Source organism: Strongylocentrotus purpuratus, unplaced genomic scaffold (assembly GCF_000002235.5).
Source record: "Strongylocentrotus purpuratus isolate Spur 01 unplaced genomic scaffold, Spur_5.0 spur5_scaffold_5, whole genome shotgun sequence".
NCBI lineage: Eukaryota > Metazoa > Echinodermata > Echinoidea > Camarodonta > Strongylocentrotidae > Strongylocentrotus > Strongylocentrotus purpuratus.
Genome location: NW_022145611.1, coordinates 24,827,337 through 24,851,913, shown reverse-complemented (window position 1 = coordinate 24,851,913; position 24,577 = coordinate 24,827,337). Strand labels below are relative to the sequence as shown.

At 34.6% G+C, this 24,577-nt stretch overlaps 2 protein-coding genes across 7 annotated transcripts in view; both read left to right on the top strand.

The window, feature by feature from the left end:
• LOC757237 (melanoma inhibitory activity protein 2) overlaps window positions 1-13,275 on the top strand; it is a 35,021-nt gene extending 21,746 nt beyond the window's left edge. The window contains exons 10-28 of the mRNA XM_030999706.1: window positions 566-732; window positions 1,150-1,260; window positions 2,217-2,288; window positions 2,902-3,006; window positions 3,376-3,407; window positions 3,858-3,948; window positions 4,458-4,518; window positions 4,823-4,869; window positions 5,435-5,664; window positions 6,156-6,257; window positions 6,654-6,714; window positions 7,064-7,099; window positions 7,389-7,456; window positions 7,814-7,896; window positions 9,059-9,086; window positions 9,442-9,470; window positions 9,907-10,443; window positions 10,886-10,986; window positions 11,551-13,275. Coding sequence (XP_030855566.1) covers window positions 566-732; window positions 1,150-1,260; window positions 2,217-2,288; window positions 2,902-3,006; window positions 3,376-3,407; window positions 3,858-3,948; window positions 4,458-4,518; window positions 4,823-4,869; window positions 5,435-5,664; window positions 6,156-6,257; window positions 6,654-6,714; window positions 7,064-7,099; window positions 7,389-7,456; window positions 7,814-7,896; window positions 9,059-9,086; window positions 9,442-9,470; window positions 9,907-10,443; window positions 10,886-10,986; window positions 11,551-11,598 — 2,009 coding nt within the window. The 3' untranslated portion in view covers window positions 11,599-13,275. The remainder of the gene's footprint in view (window positions 1-565; window positions 733-1,149; window positions 1,261-2,216; window positions 2,289-2,901; window positions 3,007-3,375; window positions 3,408-3,857; window positions 3,949-4,457; window positions 4,519-4,822; window positions 4,870-5,434; window positions 5,665-6,155; window positions 6,258-6,653; window positions 6,715-7,063; window positions 7,100-7,388; window positions 7,457-7,813; window positions 7,897-9,058; window positions 9,087-9,441; window positions 9,471-9,906; window positions 10,444-10,885; window positions 10,987-11,550) is intronic.
• A 1,963-nt stretch (window positions 13,276-15,238) lies between these two features.
• LOC577866 (baculoviral IAP repeat-containing protein 6) overlaps window positions 15,239-24,577 on the top strand; it is a 55,250-nt gene continuing 45,911 nt past the window's right edge. For all 6 annotated transcript variants that reach the window (XM_030998429.1, XM_030998433.1, XM_030998432.1 and 3 more), the window contains exons 1-10: window positions 15,239-15,685; window positions 19,644-19,825; window positions 20,294-20,422; window positions 21,397-21,656; window positions 21,968-22,013; window positions 22,346-22,428; window positions 22,848-22,968; window positions 23,471-23,796; window positions 24,037-24,113; window positions 24,391-24,513. In XM_030998429.1, coding sequence (XP_030854289.1) covers window positions 15,508-15,685; window positions 19,644-19,825; window positions 20,294-20,422; window positions 21,397-21,656; window positions 21,968-22,013; window positions 22,346-22,428; window positions 22,848-22,968; window positions 23,471-23,796; window positions 24,037-24,113; window positions 24,391-24,513 — 1,525 coding nt within the window. In that variant the 5' untranslated portion in view covers window positions 15,239-15,507. The remainder of the gene's footprint in view (window positions 15,686-19,643; window positions 19,826-20,293; window positions 20,423-21,396; window positions 21,657-21,967; window positions 22,014-22,345; window positions 22,429-22,847; window positions 22,969-23,470; window positions 23,797-24,036; window positions 24,114-24,390; window positions 24,514-24,577) is intronic.

Sequence of the window (24,577 nt, the reverse complement as noted above, 5' to 3'; positions counted from 1 at the left end):
ATTGTTACCGGTTATGCCTTTTAAATTTTATGTGCAAACAGATATAGTCAACAGAAATCAAGTGGAAAGCTTTGTGTCTTGTTTCACTCTTGGTAGTGATGATTGGAAGAGAGTTCAGAAGGACTTAGGAATTCAGGTTTAAAGCAATTTTAGAACCTTTGGAATTCTTTTGAACGTTTCAAATTTTCTGGATTGTATGTACATGGAACAATCTTGAGGCAACATGGTTTATTTATGTAGGATGTAAACCTTAGGAAATTCTGTTAATTCGATATCCTTTGAAGGATGTACAACACTTGCTAGAATTGTAATGGGATGTTGTAGCTTGGTGTAAAATCTAGGTAAGGAAGTTTAATAGACAAAGGTCTAGTGTAGTGGTTTTCCTATATTTAACATGACTCTAGTCCTTGTGGTTGGTTAAACAGAATCAGTATTCAGGGCTTTTTCTTTGACAAAATAAAGCTGGGAGCAAGTCCCAGGAGCAAGTGTAGTCCAACACATTCTCCAGCATGTATTGGATCACTCTTCTAAATATGGATATCTCCTCTGTTTTATCTACTCCCAGGTATCAATGAGAGTCTAAGTCGTGAAGTCGACCTTCTCACGGCTCAGAAAGCTGAGGTCATGGATGCCCTTGACATGACCAACACTCAATTCCAGAAACAGAACCTAGAATACTTTGAGCTCAAGTCCTCGACTGAACGTACAGGCAGCGACAAGTCCAAGCTAGAGGTATTCCTCACAATGATATGTAGCTTAAAGTTCCTTTTATACATGATGTGACTTAAGTAGGTGTTTACTTCATTCATCATCCAATTGGAATATAATTACAATGAAAGAAGGTGTCATTTTGAAATATTCTGTGAGATATAAAGTACATTAATTTTGGATAGATTTTACTTAAATTTATTTCTTTGATCCAATTAGAGTAATTTCAATGAAAGAAAATGCAAGGAAAACTAATATATTTCTTGTAGTTTCTAATTCAATCAAAATATTTTATGTTTTCATGGATTTATTGAGAATGACATAATGTACTGATAATTGGACATATTCTATATAGCATGTTATGATCTACTTGGTGACTTTTGACTATCTCTCGTATGGTAACATTCTGCTTCTAAGAATCACCATTTATTTCGTCTACAGACAAAATACAAGGAGGTAAACCAAACTTCTAAAGAGCAGCAACAAGAGATTGACCAGATCAAAGCAGCCCTTAAGAAGAAAACAACGGAGAATGAATCCAGTCAACAGAAGGTAGAATATTGTTCTAAATTACTTCAGTAAGATAAGATGAATGTCATTAATAATAATCCCCATCGATGCCAGTTAAAGATCCTACCTGATTAAAATACAATTTTATATCAATGGAAAGCTGAATGAATGTAGAATGGAAATAGAAAGGAGTACAAAATATTCTCCTTTTTAGTAATGCTAAACTGCAAACTCAAACCCCATTTTCCGCACTCTTCCATATTAAGGGTCAACGGGTCAAATTTGCAGTAGTTATGGTGACGACATAACATCTGGACCCGATCGGCTTGTCTATATAGCTGAGGCGATGAGCCGTGCTTAATTAATGCAAATTCATTGTGAATATGTGTACTCCACATAAGATGACAGAAACTAAAATAGCATATAATTGATATTATTATAATCTATGGCTTAAAAGCTTTCTGTTGATATATTATTCATCAATTTCATTTTTCACTTACGACTGGGTCTTTAAACATTTATATATTTTTTAAATACAGGATTCTCAATAACCAATTGTTTTTAATGTTGGGTTTATTTTTATGCTTATAGCTTTGGAGAAAAAAAACATGTATTCTTGTTTAGAAACATGGAGTGTTGCGAATGATATTTATATGATAGTCTGACTGACAAAAATGAAGTAATATTTAGAGTAGTTTAGTGTATATGCAGTTTGTGAAATTCTATAGTCCCATTTCTTTATATACAATTAGTGTTTTTACTAGTTACTAGATGTTAATATAAAGTTTACCACTCCTACTATTGCTTAGTATGGAGTCACTTAAATTGCATAGTATTTTGTAAGACTTGTTTAAAATTGTGGTGGTCACATATAGTTAAATTGCACATGAATGTAGTAGATATCTAAATGTTGACAGTTAAAAAATGTTTTGGCAATGCATATTGAGTTATTTACATTGTTGAGGTCAATATGTATTTATATTGTTTTTGTGTTGCAGGTTAAATCTTTGGAGCAACAATTGAAGAAGTCACAAAAATCAGTTTCAGAATTGAATGGTCGAGTAAAAGATGTAAGTTGTGCAAATTGAATCAATACTCCTTTTATCTGTGAGGTAGAAGTGAAATTGAAAGAAAAGGACAAAAAGACATCCCTTACCTTATTGATTGTTATTATTTCTCTCGTTTCTCTCATTATAACTCACATGTACTTACCCAGGGCTATCCCATAGACAGATTTTATTAATATCCATCTAGATTGTTAAGTTAAATCATATTTGTTGTTATTGTATTTCACCCGAATGGAGATCAAATGATGTTTTGTTTGTGAATGGAAGGTGCAGCTTTTTCATGAACATGCAGTTTGATTTACATGTAAAAATCTAATTTTATTCATGTAGATAATTGATATACTCTGTAAAATAAGAATAGAGACCATCATGGAAATGTTTTTGTGTTTGAAATGATTTAGTGTCGGCAAGTCCAAGATATTTTGTTCCATACTTTGAGTTGATAGCCTTAATATAGCTACCGTAGCTATATTATCAAGGGTTATGATTATTTTATACATCAATCGTGTTCACTTTTCAACAAAACTTGGTAATGTATAGGACATAAAATGATGAAAAACTTGAGCCTGTACAAGTATTAATATGAATGTGGTTTGATGACTTTGTTACTTCACAGCTTCAAGGAAAGGAATATGCTGGTGAGGAAGAATGTTCCCATCTCAAGCACAACATCACTATATTAGAAGAACAGAATCAACAACTTGACAGCAGCAAAGAAATGGTAAGATACCAGTCTTCTCCATCTTACCACTTTCTTAGTATTTCAAATTGGCCAGCTTAACGGTATGCTTTGAATAGCAAAATAGCCAATATCTGCTAAATGGCATTACAACAATTTCTGCTAGGATAGGAGCAATGTATTATGTCTTCCAAATCTTGATGTAGTATAGTAGTATGTGTACACATTATTTTCCCACTGAATCATAACTGTGTTTGACCATGTTTTTACAATTTTTACAATTCATTTTCAGTCACATTCGCAATAACTAATGTAAGAAATTCCATTTTCGCTATGTATGTAGAAAAACTTGACACAGAATTTCTGATTCATGAATTGAGGATATTTTTCTTAACTTTGTTTTCTCAAAAGCTTGAAGATGAAATTAAAGGATGGCATGAAAGGTGAGTGACAATATCATTTATGACTTTTTTGAGCTTTAGTGAGCATTATTAAGAATGTAAAATTGCATAGGAATACACTTTTGATATACTGCATTAATAATTGCATTCTTCAGGTTGCCTAATCTAATGCATGCAGCTGTTGGGATTGACTTTGAAATTACAGTTTGCATTTAACTGATGTGAATTTGAGTGATATGCAGGATATGGATGATACATCAGATATTCAAGCATATGAATAACTTCCAAAACTTGAAGAAAAAAAAATTATTTCAACATTACTTTGTAATAATTCTAATTGAAACCTACATGGAAGGATAAAGTATATATAGGGGATCTAAGCTTTGTGTTCACTGGAAGTTGTCATGATAGATTATATGTAGTAATGTCTTATTGTAAATTGGGTTGTTTATTCAATTTAGTATTTGTCATCAATTGTTTTCAATCTTGCAGAGTCTCGGAACTATCGGAACAGATTAAGTTGATGACAGCAGAGAAGAAGGACATGGATGAATCATTAACATACAAAGCTAATGAAATAGAAGTAAGTCTCAGAAATACTACAAGGAAAAAAGAATATTAATTCCATATCATGAAAAAGTCCTTATAGGTAAAATTCACATCTCTTACATTTTTAGCTTATCAACCAATTAGTCTTAACCCTGAACATGTTTACCAAAGACATGAATTGTGATGAAAATTGGTGCAATCAATTGTCCTATGAATTTCTTTAATGGTATTACATTGGAAGAGTTGATATTAGGATGAACAGAAAAATGGCTGCGCAGAAAGAAAGTATTTCAGAATATAAATAACATTGCACTTGAAATAGTTGTTCTTTTCTGCATTGATCTATTGGATTGGAATTTTGTCACGTCGGTTCATTTCCTTGCTGCTTTAAAAAAATATATATATAATATATATATATATATATATATATATATATATATATATATATATATATATATATATATATATATTGATAGAATATATTGAAATATTGAAGGAAAAAAAAAGATACATTAATTTTGTTTATTGTGTATGTTATAACAGGTATTGAAGGATTGTCTACTACAACTGAAAGGAATAGAAAATATTCAAAAAGAAGGACCAGGTAAGAACAAAATATATCTGTCAACAAATATCTTTATCAACTTGATATTGTCAGAGTACTTTTATAATCTCATATCATAAACTATTTGTGTATTTTGAAATGTGATCATATACTGTCCATCTGTTCAATACAAGAGTGGTATTACTTCAACTCTGCTGTTAATTTTATTAAAAAGCTTTTGAGAAATCTTAAAATTGCAGGATATTCTTGATATATTTGATAAAATGAAATAAGGTTTACTTCATGGTTCATATAAACATTAATATTATGATATCTCTCTCTTGTCTTGTCTCTTTATTCACAGAGGTTGACTCAGAATCTAGAATACAACAGCTTATGGATGTCACAAGAGTAAGAAAACCCTTTTCTCTTTTGAGATATTGATTGAAGTGATGTTGAAATTCAAATCCTGCAATATTTCTATATTTTTGCTTAGTTTGCTTCTGCATATTTTTTGGAATCCATATATGTTGCTACTGAAATTTTCAACAGGCAAGTGTCTCCCCATTTTGGATATCAGAAAACTGTACATTTGCGTTAAAAAGAGCTAGTCTTTCATTATGAATATGAAAAGTAGTGTCTGTTAATACCAAGAGTATGTCCCTTTGTCGCCTCCATAAATACTGCACAAAGGAGCATACTAAACTGTACATGTATGTCCTATCCTAAATTTTAATACTGTGATGCTTTTTCACATATTTTGTGTATAAGATGTTCAACTTTGCTGGAGCAGCATGGTTCATCCAAGAGTTATGTAGTTTTATCCGCCAGGGAAATAATATCCAAACTACATGTAGACATTGTTTCATATAGTCTATATGTGATATACAAATGATAATAATAATAAGTATTATTATTATTGTTAGTATTGTTATTATATACTATTATTAATTACCTTATTATCCCTTTCCATCAGGTTAATGCTAAGCTCTCCTTGATTGAGAAGGAGCGTGATGAGGTCCAGGAGAGGTTAGACCAGGAGGTGAAGTGTGGTAGGGAGCTTGAATCACAGGTAGGGGCGCTCAACCATGAGATTGATGCCCTCCGCATGGAACATTCCAAGGCTAAGAGCACCCTGGGTGAAACCAAGACAAAGATGGAGGTCCTCCAAGAGTACTTCAAGGGCAAGGAGGTGGAGCTACAAAGGTAGGAAGAGATCTTACTGTCACACAGTTATATCTGTTTGACCTCCTTTTGAACTTTATGATGTATCCAACAAATGTGGTTATTATGAAATATATGATTTTTAATACAACGCAACGTTATGACTTATCTCACTCTGTCAGAAAAGACTCTGAGGTCCATTACAAGCATTCAGAATACTTGTTTACATATTTTGCTGATGGTGTGTAGGGTTTTATAACTGCTCAATTTTTTTGTTTAAAAAAAATAAATTCTGTTTTTGAGAATGTAGCAATGACTTTGTAATAAAACTAGTAGATTGCATGTATGCTTAAAAAAAGAGGTTGTGCTTAAATGGCACATAAGATTCTGAAATGTAGCATCAACATTTTTTTTCTCCATATGGTTTGCAAAACATTAAGTGTTGATACAGTTACTACTACATGATAATAATTTCCTCAAAAAGTTTGCACTCTGACTTGCCATTTCTGTTTCATATTTGTATAACGTTACAGGAAACTTGGAAGAGAGGAAGCCTTGAAACTACATAGTGAAGAACAGCTGACATCACTGAGTGAGAAGGCAATCAATTCTGAAGTAGACTTGAATAATTACAGGTAAGCTGCTTTGACAAGTTGAAAACTACCTCTCTACAAAAGTACTAACACATTGGCACCCGCATACTGAAGTGTTACCATTAACTTGTTACTGAAAGAAACAGTAGAACACTTACTGATTAAAATAGTTTCAAAGAGATATGTAACAACTGTATACAGGACCACACTATATTTAATACATAACCGTGTTTGGGGAATTCCTGCGTATGTTACGTGGGAGACCTTATTATTCAAGTCCTCATATTTGTATGTCTGCTGGAATAGCATGAAAATATGTATGACTGTTTGTTTGTTTTTTGTTTATCTTTTGTGGGGGACTAGATGTGCTACATGTTTAGCACCATATGAATACACTGTTTGTGATTTTTCTCTTCTTGGCTACTTTCTGTTTTTTAGACAACAAATTGCAGATCTGAAATCAGAGTTGGAGAAATCAGAAAGAAATTATAAAACCCAGGTGAGCTTTGTTGATGTATTCATTTTTATTCTTATGTTAGCACTTCGGATATCGTGATTTTCTACCATTATATTTTTTAATTTATTTTGAATAATTCCGCTAAATGATAATGCTTCAGAGAGTCAGATGGTGTCTATCTCTTTAAAAACATGAACATTTAACTAGTCACTGTCAAAAATTGAGGGAATTAAGGAAACATTTAATTCTTGCATGGGAGCATATAACATATTGCAAAATGTTATTGTCTTTTAAAAGTAAATGTGTGCTATTATGTATCAGTGGTATCATTCAAATAGATGTATGTGTTCATAATCAAACAATGTTTTAATTCTTCTTCTCATACCTCTAGATTGGTGCCCATGAAAAGAAGACACATGAACATTGGGTAAGTAAAGAACATTGTCACTAAAAGGAAAAATTAATTGTGAAAATAACTTTTGTCATGTACTGAATGATATCCTACATATTATTCAAGTTGGATTTTAAATAGAAATTATATTGAAAGACTTTACTTTTAAATTATATGTAAGAATGAATAGAATCATATCAAGGAAAGTTCACTTTTAGTCAATATTTGGAGGTTAATTATAATATATGACGTATTGTTATATAAGATGATACAAAAACATATTATTTTAATACCTGTACACTCTTTTCTCTCTCTTGTTTACCAGCTTTCCTCTAGAACAGCCGAAAGAGAGCTCCAAGAAGCTAAGAGGGAGGCTGCTTCATTAAGACACAGGTATGGATGGTTTGATCTGCTATCATATCAGTGAATATCTCTCTTAGTATACTGTGAAATCATTTCCTGTTGTGAATATCAAGAGGGATTCAGATTCATTAGAGGTTCATGCTGCAAGTATTTGACTCTCAATACCGTATCTTTTCAGTTCAGAAAAGTGTTTTGCCTCGAAATGGGCATTGTTAACAATTCATGAAACCAAAGATTTGTTGTAAGCACTTCAGTTGTGATAATTATGGTTTTAGAGATGCATAACACAGATGATCAAAATTTCATCACAAGCTGAAGCATCTACAAGCATTTGTCACTAATTTCTTGATATCTAAAGATAGGTGTGCAATTTCAAATTTTATACAGATTAACAGAGCTGGAAGGAAGACGAGCAACTTCAGAAAATGCACCTCTTGTCAAGCCTCAGGCAGCCGCACCATCACCTATGAGTAAGTACACAGGTTGAAGATCAGTTGACAAGACACTTGTCCACCCTGGCATCAGTAGCCTTAAAAACAGACAAATGACATGAAAGAACCAATTCAGTGACTTTTTGAGGAATTTCATTGAAGGATAAGGCTATTATTGAAATTTGGTTATGAGTCAAAGTTATGAACAAGAAAAAAGGCAACACTTGAAAATTGTTTTTAATTCTGATCATGAATCTCTTCGTACCAATAGGAGGATATTTATAAACAATGATACTGGATTCAAATTTTTTTAAAGGGATAATTGAGTTCTGTTTTCAGACCGCAAACGCCTTCAAAATGCATGGTTATTGTTCTTATTCTTATCTATGACATTTCTAGTGCTCTTTTAGAACCTAAAATTGCTACGAAGGTAATTTTAGACCCCAAAGTGTGTGAAATTTAGCCAATACGAGCATACCAATTCAGCTCCACTTAAAAAACAAACATGGTGACCGTGAATTAATTATTTAATCAAAAATAACAATACATGGGCCGGCTGGTTGTGCATAATATAAGCAACACGAAAATGCCAACCAAAAAGCCAACATCAGCATTGGCTGAAATACGACGTAAAAGGCGTTATTTTCTTTTTTCAACGGTTTTCCAACGTTTTTTTCAAATTTTTCAATATATCTAATATTTGTGGTGGTACACAAGTATTAGAAATTATATTTCAGCTGTCTCTGAACCAATTTTGATCAAACAAAGATGATTTTGTCATTTAAATATTATGTTCTTTCAAATTTGACACACAGTTTTTCATTATCTCACAAAAAAAATAATTGTGTAGCACCCTCTGCAACGGAACTCAACTATCCCTTTTTTTAAACTGTGGGATGTCAGTTGCAAGTGAAAAGTGCTTTGTCAAATTTTTGATCATCACCATGGTTCTGTATTTCCTTACTTCTCCTTTACCTTCTCCATTATGATTAGTAATTAGTTACATAGATATGAAACGCTATTAGCTTTATGATGTATTAGGGAGTACTGTATTATCACATTGCACTGTAAAGTGACAGTGATTTTGATGGTATGGCTGCACAAACATGTACATAATATTATTTGTGATTTTTATCAGATTATAAGAGAGGATATTTTGATATGCTAAATTTTGTTAATTATCACTTTTCCTCCCAAACAGGAGTAGTGTCTCCTTCATACGGACCAGGGTGAGTATGAATAGACTTGAGGAAAAAAATTATAAAATTGCATCCCACCATTGTGTGAAATTGATCAGATTAAAAATGAGTATGCCAACAATTTAATGAGTGAAGTATCCTTTAAAGACTGGATTCATAGAGTTTAGCCTAATTATTCTGTTCTAATTAAGAGTAATATAATTTTTAGGCTCATTTTACAAGCCTACCAAAAAAACCATTCTTAAATCATATCTCAAACAACATTAATATCGAAAAAACTAAGTGTCAATTACGTACAATTCTAATGTCAATGTAGTTTTATAAAGTAACAAAGCATTTCTTTTTATTCATACTTTTTGTTTCTTTTCCTTTCCTTATTCAACAGTGACAGAGGCAGCAAAATGTCTAGGAGAGGTATGTATTTATTCCCTCTATTGTCCATGTATTCAATGACTTTGACTTTAAAAATGTATGTTTCATTTCTCCTTAAATTTGAATTCTATAAGTTAGTACCATTTTGCATGCCTGTATTTGATTGGGTCTGACAGCCTTATAAAAGTTTTTATTTGTAGCCAATGGTAATGTTATATTTCATACAGTGCATATTGTAAAGTACTATATGTCAGATCTCTCTGTGAAAATCAATGCTTACATTTAGCATTTAGATGTACATTGTTGTATGCCCATGCCAGGAAGATAAATTATGATTTAGCGAATACTTTCTTGTAAGATTGGATGATTTTTGAGGAAATATAAGTTTAATGTGATCATATTGCAGAGAATTGAGAAAATTGTATAAATATCAGCTTCAATGAAAGCAAGCTCATTTGCTGCATGTCTGTCTGCACAGGTCCAAGCAGGAACAGCATAATAGATGGAGACGCTCCATCACCACCATTAATCGACCCTCGTCATAGAGGTTCACCAGGATCTAGGCCCAGAATGTCCCCGCCCATGATGGACCGAGACATGCCCCCACCCCATCCTGATGACTACCTCCCTCCAATGCACCACCGTGACATGGGCCCCTCCCCATACAGAGATGTCCTGCCACACCACCCAGACTTTGGTCCACAGGGTCCAGGGCCTTACGATGATCCCTACGGTCCTCCACCCGACGGCTTCTCTCCACATTTTGGACCTCATCCTGATGATATGGGTTTTGGACCGCGTGGACCCCCACCAGGGAACTTTGGTCCCCCGATGGGATTTCCTCCGCCAGGGAGGGGAGAGTTTGATCATCATGGTCCTCCTCCACCAATGGATCCTGGCTTTGACCCCATGTATGGACCACCACCACCCCATGGAATGGATCCCATGATGGGTCCTGGACCATTTCCAGGAGATGGTCCACCTCCCTTTGACAGAAGAGGCCCTCCTCCTCCAGGTTAGTGTTCTAAAATTAACACAAAACTGAGCTGACAAGGAATAAATTCTTACTTCATAAGTGAAAAAGATATTCCCTATTTCTTGAAATCCATGATTAAAGCTGAAATTCACATATTTTGATCAATGTACTGCAATTCACCCTTCCCTTATAATTTATTTGATGTAAAGTGAATATATGAACATGTTATACCACAATGGCACTTATTTTTTGTGTGAAATCAAATTCAAGAGAAGAACACATGCTGGATTGTTGTGATTGGCAATCTCTTTTTTAATGTTTCTATAATGAGTTATTTCTCACATTAGTGACCACAAATATTTTTTTGTCCAACAATCAATTTGTTTTTTGTTTTTTTTGTTAATATGCTTAAATATGTAAATAAGTATTGAATATGTTTCAGTGTTGATTTATTTTCACTATTTTCTATATTCAATTTCAGGCATGAGACCAGGAAGTAGAACAGGACCTCCTGGTCCACCAGATGGTCCAATGGTTGGTCCTAGAACATCATCCCCAATGGTTCCACCTGGTGGCCAGCGGGTAAGAACTATTCCCCCATCAAATCAATACCATACATGTACATGATGGCAGCATAACAATTTTGAACTATGGGATCAGTATGTGACCATAGAAAAGGAGAGAAAATTGAAAGTATATATACGGTAGCAGCCTCTCAAAATTAGAAATGTTAATGTACCGGTACTTTGAACAGTGATATAGCCTTAATAAAGAAATTAATTCTAACTGAATCTTTCAAAATCATCACCACATATTTTCTATGCCTGACTGAATAGCATCTGCTAACTACTGATGAAAGTTGATATGTAAGTACTTGCTGAGGACTGATCAAACCAATTAAGACATTTTATGTAGTGTTGGACTATCTAGTTCACACATATTTTGTCTACCTGCAACATTGTCCCATACAGACATATCCATTTTACTTTTTTTCAGGTAATGTGATTTCAGCAATTTTTTAGCTGGCCCACACTTTACTATTTTGTAGTTACGTTAACTTGATATGGAGCTTCACTGTGAGTCCCCAAAAATAGTTTTCAAATGGTCTACATAATGTTTGTATGTTCTGTTTCGTTTTCTTTCCAGGGGCCAAGAGGTCAAACTCCTAGACAGCCTTCTAATATGCAGGCATAAGAGTGCTGTTTGGAAAGACCCAGATGTTATCCTCATAAGCAGCTTCTGCAACATTTAGAAATAATAAAAACTGAATGTAGCCAAGTGATGAAATGGAACTCATGATGAGCAGCTAAAGTTCCCATTTATAAAGAAAACATGGGGGAGGACAGGAATAGGAGTTTCTGTTAAAATATCATGGTTTCAGCTCATGTCATACATTCTTATTATAAAAACTTGGATGGGAAAGGTTTACTCAATAAAAGAATATGTTGATATTTAATCATTCTGGTGTTACTGGGAGAAATTTCAAGGGGGGGAATAGTTTACATTGTGAGGAATTTGTAATTATAATACAGGTAATTCAGTTAGAGAATGGGAAAAAGAGAATTATGGATAGTGGTTAAAGTATTAAAAATTTGTGCTACATCATTTTATAGGAAATATTTTTCTTATGATCTCTACCAGTTTGCTCTTGCATGTCTACTTGGCTCTCAGACTATCTAATAGATATTGTAAGTTGCATTTTTTATGTTTAAGTACAAGCTCATTTTGTAGTTGCCCTAGTCCTATGTTGACAGTGAACTAGTTTTTCTGTTAATTTAAAGACAATATACGTCTACGGTAAATCAATCTTGTTTAAACTGATATAAAGACCTACCCTTGTCTGAAAAAAAGATAGTGAGAGTAGTATTTCAAAATATAGTTACCTGAAGAAGAAAAAAAGAAACTTGATTGTGTAGTCCTTGTCTAATCATGATAATATTTTAATTCTCATAATTATAAGATGTTTTTAAATATATCTAGGTTTGCATAATGCTTATGTTAGTAAAAGTAATGTAGTCCCTATGACCTGTGTATGAGATATTTTGTGTATCAGATTGAAAGTGCAATGAAGATAACTCTAGCTCAAGTTGATGAGCATATTTCACAGTATTGGACATGCTACCGCTTATGACATTGCCATTATAATCATCATTTCTAATATGAAATAATGTAGATGAAAATAGAAAGCCTGTGCAAACATCTTTTTTGGATTCATGTATTCACCTCAGCTGAAAAGAAAGATGATTTAGATTTACAAGCTTTGCATGAAGATACCTGTAGAAATGCTCTGATTTAGCACTAAGTTACTCTCACAGACTTTATTTAGAGTTCTGTCAACAACAAAAACATATTCTACCCCATAATGAAATATAACGACCATCCCATTTGTTAAATGAATGATTGTGCCAAATTAATATTAATCTAGAATGCTGTTCAATATTCTAAAATTTTCACATTTGTTTTCTTCAGAAATATGGTGCTTAAGTAGATTAAAGATAAACATTAATGTTTGTAGTATTTTTGATAAGGATAATACTTTAGGAGTATCAACCCTGCCCATCCTAGCCTTGCAGCTCTTTATATATGATACATAAATATATTCAGATAAATGTATTATTTTATGGAAAGGAAAAAGCAATACTTTAATGAGAATATGCGTGTATGCACATTGATATACTTGTGTAACAGCTTACATGTAGTAGAAATAATGGATGAGCACAACTTATTTGTCACTATCTCTTTCATCTTGATGTTGTGTTATCTTCTTTCGTCGTGCATATTTTCCAGAGAAAATATTCATAATGCTATTAGTTGAAGCATTCTTTACTGGTAATGTTTAAATATTGAAATAAAGAGATTAAATCTCAGATATTGTTTGCTTCAGAATTTGTTTAAGTGTGTGTGTGATATATAATCAGATATAATTAAATATCTCACTTCAGGGGCATTGCTAGAGGGGGTGTGAGGTGTGACCCTTCCCCATTTATTTGTTTCCCCTGCAAATTTTCGAATTTTAGATAATGGATAATGGGTGGGGTATTAACTTGTCATCTCATTGCTCAAAGTGTGAAGAACATTAATGTAAGCAATCAATTTTTTTTTGTTATAGTGGGTAGATGCAAAGTACTCAAGCCTCATGAATTATCAACATAACAAAAACTCAAGCCTCATGAATAATCAACATATCAATAAACAGTATTCCATAGCTAATACATAGTTTGTAGGCCCACCTCTTAACCATTATTGTAATATCCAAATTCCCTTCCCCCTTAGAAATAATTGCCCATTATGCCACTTGGTGGTGATGCCCCCCCTCCCAAGTTTTTGCTCATTATGCCACTGCAGAAGTATGAAGGGTTCTTTTCTTTTTATCTCTCCAAAAGTATAACTGCAAATACAGATACTTCTATTTCCACAGTAACAAATGTGCTTTTCAGCAATTTTTTAATAAATGTGCATTGGTTAAAAAAAAGTACTACACCAAAATGTATATATTTAATCTCTTTATTTGGATAAAAAATGAAATGAAAACTCATATCTGCTGTTTGAAAAGAGAGAATGAAAGGAACAACTTGAACCCCATCTGTATACAGAAAGAGAGAGAGAGAGAGAGAGAGAGAGAGAGAGAGAGAGAGAGAGGGGGGGGGGGGGGGGTGGGGAGGGGAGGAGGAAGAGAGAAAGAAGAAACTGTTTAAGTTATGAGTAAAAAAAAGTATTACTATTAATATGATAGAGGGAATTGCATGGTGAAAATAATGAGAGATGAAAAGAACAGCAAGAAAGAGAGACACAAAGAGTGAGCCGGAGAGAGAGAGAGAGAACTGTTTAAGTTATGAGTAAAAAAATATTACTATTAATATGATAGAGGGAATTGCATGGTGAAAATAGTGAGAGATGAAAAGAACAGCAAGAAAGAGAGACACAAAGAGTGAGCCGGAGAGAGAGAGAAAAAAAAATTGAAAGAGAGAGAAAATGGGTATGAAGAAGAAGTTTATAATAGGGACAGTAAAGATAGTGCGAGATAAGTGCCAGCAAAACGAATGTATAATTAAATGTATTTTTAAGATAACAGACGTAGCATTCTGTATTGAGAATTTGCCTGATATGATTAACCCAATTTACATCGGAGTTTATGTAAATTAAGTGTTAGCTATAGGGCTTTGATTTCTAAGGTTTTATTCTTATATGGATTATATGATTAATATTATGCTTGATGGACTTAAATGGCTGTGTAAATGAACGGAAAACTGCAACATATAATGTTGTTTTTGAACAAAAAAATACAACAGATGAAATGTTGACAATATATCTTAGCCCTATTTACAAAGGAATTCTAACAATTTGATTTAATATAAACGCATCAGAATCATAAAAAAGCATCAGACGCTTTGAAAGGGATTAAATAGTTTAAGGGATATTCTTAATAACTCTTAGGAAAAAATAAGACACATGCTCCTCGTGCAGGGGCCATTCCTTGTTATAATTCTTTAGCCTATTTTTCTTATTTTAATGAAATATGTGGCGCTATTGATATGATAATTACTTACTGGTACTAGTATGGGGAAAACCCGTTATGTATGGAGCAATGATGAAATACATAATAACAGATCAGTGTGAATTCAACTGTAACACCACGACTGCTCAAATTGCTGAAGAAACTAATACTTTAATATTTTAATATTAACATAGGTGATGCATTTGGAAAAGTATTCTTTCATTTTACTTCACTTTATTTTCAAAGATGTGCCACGCCTTTTCTTCATGTATTTCCCTAAGATATTGGTTTGCGCATTATAAATTATAGGTTTAGCGCCCTCTTCAGGTAAAATCTCTAGTCATAATTTTGGACATTCATCGTATTCCCACGAAGGGCTAGGTCAAGATATTCTACATGTTATGTGGGATTTCGAAGGCAAAGCAAGTATTAGCGAAAATCTTAGTAACATTTTCGTATTGAGATTTTAAATAACATCGCCTTACATGTTGTTTGCGTGTGAGAATGTCGTCATTTGATCGTAAAATTTGATGTGTTTGGCCAGTTAGCGATCGAAGTTTCACTAGACGGACCCTCTGCACTACACATGCGTGACGTCACGCGCTGCAATGGCTGCAGCTGTGGGATGGAGTGTTGAGGAAGATGGAAGTCTTTCTGTTGATGAGCAGACTGTTGGTATTGCATATCACCCCAGGCTAAATACTGTCTTGGCAGTAACTGCAGAACCAAGTATCAAAGTTTTGGATGTCAACTCTGGTGTCATCCTTAAGAAATCATCTTTATCAGGTGAGAAAGTCAAGTGAAGTCACGTCGGTCTGACGTTGACCCTAAGTATCTCTAATTCTCTCTTCTGTTAGGTCTAACTTTAGTTAGACTCGTTCTGAAATTGAAAATATGATTCTGAATTGTGATTATGAAGGGGTGACCAAAGTTCGCGCACATTTTAGAACATATTACAAAATGTGATATTCGATCTATGATTTCTCACATTCTACACAACTTTATTTATTTCAATTATTACCAAATGGACGGCAAAGTTTTTTTACTACAGATTGGTTCAACTAGAAAAATTTACCGTCGAAGGATTTCGGAGATATCGCGATCTAAAAATTCGATGTCCGATCGTGCGTGCGCGCTGCATCTAAAAAAGTCATAAAAACAATGAGACCTAACTTCACGCACGGTGGTTTACAGTTGATTTATCAAAAAATGTGATCCATCAAAAATAAGGTAATATCATAATTTGCAAGACAAGATATCGTACAATCAGTTAGTACCACTCTTACAATTTTGAGGATTTCTGATCTCAAAATGAAGATTTCCAGACCATTATCGGTAAGTTGATAATTTTTCGGAACGGACGCAAATAACTGCAAAATTTGCCGATCTTTTGTCAATATTTTCACAGTTTCGCACCCAATTCTAAAGAAAATTTCGTTACTGGGTAATTTTATGACCCTCTTTCCATTGGTGATATCAGATTTTAGAAATCTTACCGATTTTTTGAGAAAGCGAACTTTGGTCACGCGCGAACGTTGGTCACACCGCCATACATGTTCAGTGACAATATTGTGCAACCATCTTCTAACTCTTTATGATGTTAATTATTTTGGTACATGTCCATAGGTCTATTTCATGTGTGATTAAACTTATTGCAATAGAAAATCTCAAATATTGAAATTAAAGAATTTAGCTGGAGAAAAAAAATGAAAGTCACATATTAAGACGTACGGGGGTGTGCCGCTCTAATGGGTCACTTTGTAACAAAAATATCCCTAAACATGGGTCTGTTTGTTCAAAATTTGTGTGTGTTTGCACACAAAGCAAACACCCAAAAATTGTGAAAAATGGGCGCTTATTTTGAGAAAAATGACTCTTTAAAAATGGGTAGGGGTTTTGAGGCTTCAGCAGCACACCTCCCACCAAACCAGATCTGAGAACCCCCCCCCCCCCCCCCCCGGGACCTTTACTCGTGTATGAGTGTTTACAATTGATTTATTCAAAAAAGCAATCCATCAAGTCTATGATAATTGCATAATTTGCAAGGCAAAATATCGCCAAATCAGTTGGTATTGCTTTTTATTTAAAATTTCAATGAAATCTTCTCTTGATATTAAGATTCCTAGACACTTTTTGGTAACTTTGTTAAGTTCTCTCAGAAGGTACCAAAAGACAGCAAATTTGCTGATCTTTTGTCAATATTTTCATAATTTCACACCCATTTTCAAAGAAAAGTCTGGGTAACTGTTGGTTCCTCTTTCCATTGGTGGTATCAGATTTTTGTAATCTTACCAATTTGTTGAGATAGCGAACTAAGAACACACAAACTATGGTCACACCACGATTCAAATGTCAGTTGGCTGGCAATTGGCCAGCGAGGCTACTTGCGCCAGCGGCAGATCTGCTACCCAAAAAAATACCAGGACTCAAAAAAGTTTGTGTTGATATATGGTTGCTAGCAAAATGAAAATAACTATAATCGATAACTTTCGACGAGAGAATTCTAAATGCAATAAAAGATAATATATGAGACCTACAAACAAACCTCTGGAGATCTCTAATGACCATACAAAAGCTGTTTTATTTCTCCATTTTACATAATTGTTTTCTTGATCCTTTGAGCCATTTTTTCAAGCTTGAGTCATTGCAATCTATGTATTACGCAAGTTTGAACATATAAGGATTAGGGAGAACTTGCGTACCTTATATCAAATTCTTGCCAAAAAACCAAGAGTGATTTTGAGGCAGTGAAGAAAATTTGTGCTTCAGTGCGTAGCTATACACCTAAAAGAAACTAAGGTAAGCGCACCTGAATTTTCAGAAAAGATATTTTTATCATTGATGGTATTTGCCACTTTTATACTCCAGAAACTTGGTAGATTAGCAGGAACAAATCACAACTATGACAATTTGTTGGTGATTTCTAGGATAATGTTTTGAACAAAATATTGGTAATGGAACTGCTGTATCTCTTCTTTAACTTGCATGTTATTTTTAAACTAATTAAAGATAAGATGGTTAGGGGCAATACAGGATAGCACTATAAAAAAAGAGACATTTGTCAACCTTGCCATATCCATGATGTGGGCTGCTCAGTGCTAACTCATCGCAAGAGGGGCATTCATTTTTTGTATGTGTGCGATAGCGCCATCTAGTACCGCGTGAACGTGCCTACCGTAACATTTATACATTTGAATAATTTAAGTTTTGATGAAAAAATGAAAGTATTAACAAAAGGTCAGTACAGGATGTATGTTTTTTTAAAATGTTTTTGTATTCATGCTGAAAGAAAATTTGTTGTCTAAGAATTTCTTAATTTTTAGTGTAGAATGCTTGTATCAAATTTGTATAAATGGATCTTCATATCATTTTATAATATGTGCAGCATATATGCTTATTTTGTATTTAAATTCTTTCGTATGTCAACTGACCATCAAGCTTAATCTTTAGTTAGATGCCTGCTTCAAATTAACCACTGAGAAAAGTATAGTTTTATGTAATTTTAGTGTACATTATTGGTGAAGAAGTCTTTCTGTGATGTAACACATCAAAACTGAATTGCCGATGCAAAGATTGCCATATAATGAACAATTTCAAGAGTTTAGGTTGATAACTGCTGCAGATTATTTGCTTTTAGTCTGGGTTAACCTTCGCTAAGCTTGTTCCTCAACTTCAGGACTATTTGAGAAATGTTAAAGCCTTAGCCTCGTCGGTCAGCTCAGGTCTGTCTGGAAATATGAGTTGAGTTGGTGTTTAGTCTGGGGTCATCATTAATCCAGGACTCCACACTTAATGTTTGTGTGTGTGTGTTGGGGGGGGGGGGGCGGGGGAGGGGTCTGGACCCCAATTTTAGGCTCTATAGCAGTATGGAGAAATTCTGAAATTGTTGTGGTCCGTTCCTAGGTTTTTTTGTGCTTAAGTGTTCTGTGAGATTGTTAGTCTCGAGCCCTGATTAATCCATCAAGCAAGGGTGGTGTCTGATAGTCCATGCTGTCATGTTTCAAATGGTACAATTAACAGGTTTCCTCAGCACTATCATCACAATCAGTTAGTATACCCTGTACTCCAACAGGAATTCTCCTTTCTGAAATGGTATTGGGGTGAAGAGACTATATAGCCTATAGATGCAATCATTTACAAACATTTGTTTGAAGCCTTCCTGCATGATCTGCTCCAAGGCTACACTACTTCTCAGTCTGTTTGTAAGGGCACACCTGAGAGTTTCTTCTACATCTTTTCTCAAAATCCATTCTCTTCCAACACTGTAACAGGCCTTAAATTTCAATATTTTTTAGGGCAAGACCACTTTTCTGTAGGGCACATTCCTATATTACAGAGCAAATAGGAAGAATTGGAAAGGGCACAACAAATCTACAAGGCCAGTGAGAGGGGCATTGAGGCCAATCAAAGGGGCATCTACGGTCATGGCCTTGGTGGCCTTTGATTAATTCAAGCCCTGCTGTAATTATGTCTCTCAATCTTGACCAAAGTGTTGAAAACCGCATTAATTCTGTAATCCTTTGGCTGATTTATCTTTAGTGGGTGTAATTTGTTTCTCTGAATTTGCTGCTTCGAATCGGGCCAGTTTTGTATTATGAATGTTCACTTCTCCATAAATAATTCATCCTCAAGGCTTAGTTTCCATAAGTTCAATGAAGAATGAAATCAAAATGAAAATGTTTGTTCCCTCTCCCATTTTTTAATTACCAACATCTTTCTTCATTTGTTTTGTAAAATTGTGCAGCCCCTGCCAGCAGACATGTAGAATGTCGTTATCTGAGTGGATCAGATCAACTCTTTCTAACAGATGGTCACTCTGTAGGCTTGAGAAAAGATCTAGGTGGGGTCCTTCTGCTCGACTCTGCCCTACAAACCCCAGTGACCAACCCTGATAAAGATGTCATGGTGGAAATACCATATTCTGAGGTGAGGAAGTAAAGAATTGTAATGGGTCTTCACTACGCTCAAACAACACCCAAATTAATGTAGCACTTTTATGTACAGCATTTTTGTTTTTTGTAATAATTCTTATGTTCAAGGGAAATGATCATGAATTATTAGAAAATACATTAATATGTTAGCAACACAAAAAGTGGTAATTCATATATATGTCAATGTTTTATGGTTTTGTATTTTGTTTCTGTGAGCCTTTATATAAAGAATGGTCAAGTTTGAGAATATTACAAGTGAGAAGGGAAGCTATTCTTCATCCTTTTGTGTGTTAATATTTTGAAAATAGGTGGAGAGAGGTGTATCCCTGATCACAAAATTGCCATATTGGTTATTGTAGTCACGATTATAACAAAATCTTAAATCATCCATTTAAGGAAATGGATTGATTTGAACACATTTTCACTCTTACTTACATGTTGTTTTTGTCAAATCAAATTCCAGGCAAGTCAGCTGTTGGCATGCCTCAGGAAGAACAAGATCGCCAATTCTGAAACTGTCATGGAGAGTATCGAGGAAGAGCTGGAACGTTACAAACTTCCAAATGATCATGCCTACCACAAAACAACCAAGGTAACTGACTTTTTGTTTATGAGCACCCTTTTTTCATAAAAAACATTGCTTTGCTTGCTTGGTGAATGTTGGTGTCCTTAGCTTGAAACCATGTGGTCCTTAATCCTGTTATAGCGAGCAAAGTAATTAAAAAAAAATTGCGGTTGAGGAGAGATGTAGTTTATACCACATCCTTGTTTAAAGGTACTATGTCCCATTTGTAGGCCAAAAAATGAAAAGGTTAAATTCCAACGGCATTTGAAAGATAATACTAATTTAGAACTTCCCTAAAAAAGGTGGGATTTGAAAATGTCTTAAAGTGGGAAATAACGACTATTAGTTGTCAAATCGACTTAGGAGCTATAGAGCCAATAAGTAATAGTCTTGATTTTCAGACCATTGTACGGAATGGTCTTACGTTTTATGCTGCGCAAAGGTTCAATCAGTCAAATTTTGGCCATCACAAGAAGTGGGTAGACAAATGCTCATGTACCCTTTACAGCTCATTTTATGTATGTTATTAGCAAAGAAGAAAAAAAGCCAGTCAGTCACTCAATAGTGTCTGACAGTGAAGTCTATCAAGTAAACAGGTTTCCTTGCATAAATTGAATATTAGGACACTGCTAATGTTTAAATTTCACAGATGGACATACATGACATATTCATAATTCCTGCAAAGTTCTACAGAATGTGAGGTTGGCTGCAAAAGGGACATAGTACCTTTAAGACCCTAACCATGATTGCATGAATTCTCACTACCTTGTACAGTTTCTTTCTAAATTATGTTGGATGCTTTGTACTAATTCCTTTGATGTAACAGCCAATGTAATGTTGAAATGACAGAGATTCAACTTGACAATTGCAGTATTTTAATTAAATGAGACACATACTTGCATGTTTGTCAACTTATTTGAAAAATGTTCTCATGTAAATGCATTCCAGCAATATGAAATGTTCATCTACGTTGTGTGTCCATATAATCTATCTTCTTCCAGTGGGCCACTGTCCATCTCCGCCTACCCCATGCCACCCTGAAGAAGGTCATCAATGGACTTGTGGTTGAACTATGTCGCACACACCAGCGGGTCTCTGCTCTACCCATCTGTACTGCCATCCTGGACCGTCTTCAGAGGCTCTACCCGGATGGACAGGAGCCCCTGGTTGTAGGGGGAGACACCACCATCGAGAAGTCCCAGATGTACAGCGAGGCTACCCGTCGACAGACATTCGCCCAGTGGCCCCATATGGACTACAAGTAGGTTGCATTTGACTGACCAGTACTTTATGGGATGGCTATATCTGTTTGCCTCATGATTATTTGCAGTTATGATTAAAAACAGAGTATCATGGAAATTTGTAATTTGTGCTTATGATCTTTGCTTCAAACTACATACATTACTTTAATCACTTTAATCAAGTATGTAGACGAAGACGAAATGGTGTAAAAAAAGGCTCTTGCATCAAATTTTTGGTACAAAGATGCAGTTAGTTACATGTATTTATGTATTGTTGAAATATTGTTGTGTACAATTTTTCAAAAATATTTTTTTTCTTCTCTTTCTATAGGTGGGCTCTACCAGAACCCATGGCTCAAGCTGGCTTTTATCATCAGGTACATATTCAAACATTATTTGCTATCATTATTTTGAACCTGATTTGAAATTAGCATATTTATGGATTTACAAGATCCTTCAAACATATTATATATATATGAGTGTAGAATAATTTCATACTTATTCAAAATTAATGTATAATGATTGCAACACTGCTTATCTGAATCTTATTATTTCTCATGAGAACTAACAAGAAGTGATACATGGTGTAAGTCTCAGATAAGTAGAATGTTCTGTGGGAAATTTTACCAGAGCTGTTGCACAAGCGGCTTTTAATCTGATCCCTCTCATGTACCTTTCTTAATTGTTTGTGTATATTTCTTTTCTACAGCCATCATCAATAGGTGATGACAGAGCTATGTGTTTTACCTGCAGTGTGTGCCTTGTGTGTTGGGAACCAACTGATGAACCTTGGTAAGTAACATTCATTTTTTTCCCGGACCATTGTCACAAAACATTTTTGACTTTTCAGGTTGAAATATGTAATATGTTTTGGGAGGCTTTTGTCACTGTGATATACAAGTGTTATTCTCATGCTTAAGGATGAAATATTTTCTTGACTTGCAGATGTGAAATTTATGATATGAAGTGAATGTTATTATTTGTTGACCCATATTCTGATTTTGAATTTGGTGAAGTGATTACATTAATAATCGAGTGGAGACTGCTTTTCAAGGCAAAAGCAAAAGCTATGACCAGAATTTCCTCTTTAGACTTGGCATTTTCATGATTGGCCATTCAGAAACTAAACTTGTTACTAGAATATGTCCCATCTCTATCAGAAGGTGACAAATAAATTTCACTTTGACACTTTTCCATCCATTTCCTTACAGGTCAGAACATGAGAGACACTCTCCCACATGCCCCTTTGTGAGGGGAGAACCGACCCATAACGTCCCCTTCTCTGTCACCCTTTCAACTGGCCCAGCTCACACGCACAGCAAGAATGAGAAGGTAAGAATGTCTGTTTTTGAATTCAACACAATTTTGAATGAAGTTTTATCTGATTAACTGCCAGAGCATTCTTGATGATATTCAGCTTATCTTGAAAGCAGTCGTTGTTGTCGTCATTTGGTCTAAGATGGTGCTTTTTAATCTGTCCTAGATTATTTATGGTTTATTATTTATTGATTAGGTAGTGAATCATATTCAAAATTTTGAACGTTATATTATGGTATTCTTGTATATTGAGAGTTGCTTTAATAGAACTTCTGTGGGTGATTCAAGAGATCATAATCTATAGACCATTATTCAATGTGAAAAAGAGAGATAGGCTTCTCCTAACCTTTGAAGGTATAAGGATCAGCTCCCTACCAAGAAGGCATATATCCTAGTCTTAGTATAGAATATTTGTTTTTTTATTTTACCCAGAGTAATTAAATTAATAATATAGAGAGAATTATGTATCAACAATCTATTTTACAAGGCAATTTGTTACTTTGATTGATTTCACTAGATATCCTGTGTTAGTGAGGGCAATACGTCCTCTCTGATGGCAACATCCACTGACTCTGGTTGCGTCTGCATCTGGGAAGTCCATGAACAGCTCAAATTAGCCACCAGATTCATCGTCAACCCCAAGGATCCCATCTTCAAGGGCCAGGGACCGGTCATCATGGACACAGAACCTGCGATGGCTGTGAAGCAGGCATGGGTGGCACCAGAGGTGCCGGTGTCTGTTACCAGCAGTAGCAGTAGCTCCACCAGTAGTACATCAAGTAGCACCAGCAGTGGAAGCACTGGTCACCTTCCCATGAAGGATGAACAAGCACTTGTCAATAGGTGAGCCATGTGTTTAATGTTACTTTGCTTTTTAAATGGGAAATATATAATTATAGCATAAAAGTGTGATTTTTTTACTTCTTAGGAGACCTCCAAAAAATAACAATTCAAAACAAAATGGGCAAAAAAACCAACATGTTGGTCTCACATCGTTTGTGACACTGATTTTTAAACATACACATGTGCATTGATATTTCCTATTATTATTGCCTTCCTTTATATTTACTCTTTGTTGTGTAGCCCAAAGGGACTCCCTGAGACATCATCTAAGACAGAGGAGATGAAACAAGACCCTTCCGTGGAGGAATCAGAGAGAGGTAAGAGTACTGTATATTATAGGTAGGATGTTCAGGAACTTGTGTAACAAACTGTAAATTCATAATTTCAATCAATATTTGTATTAATGTTGACTGTATTGTATTTGGATTTTGAGCACATCAGTATACTTTGATGTAAATCATTTGATTATAACAAAGACAATCATTCTTTCTTTTTTATTTGATGGAATGTAACAATCTGTAAGTCACAGGAACAAGGCAACATGAGAGTTACAATTATGGTTCATGAGTTTGTATTGTTTCTTGATTATAACAGAAAAGGGAGCTTTTGGTTCGTTAGAGGTGATTGAAGTGAGCGGAGCCTGGAAGGTCACAGACAATGGAAAGCAGGAGACTAATGGCCCTGCTGCTGATGAAGGCACCCAAACGCACAATGCTAGTATGAATTTGATATTTTGCTGTCCATTTGTTATCAGAGACGCCATGTAGTGGGTGGCATTTTG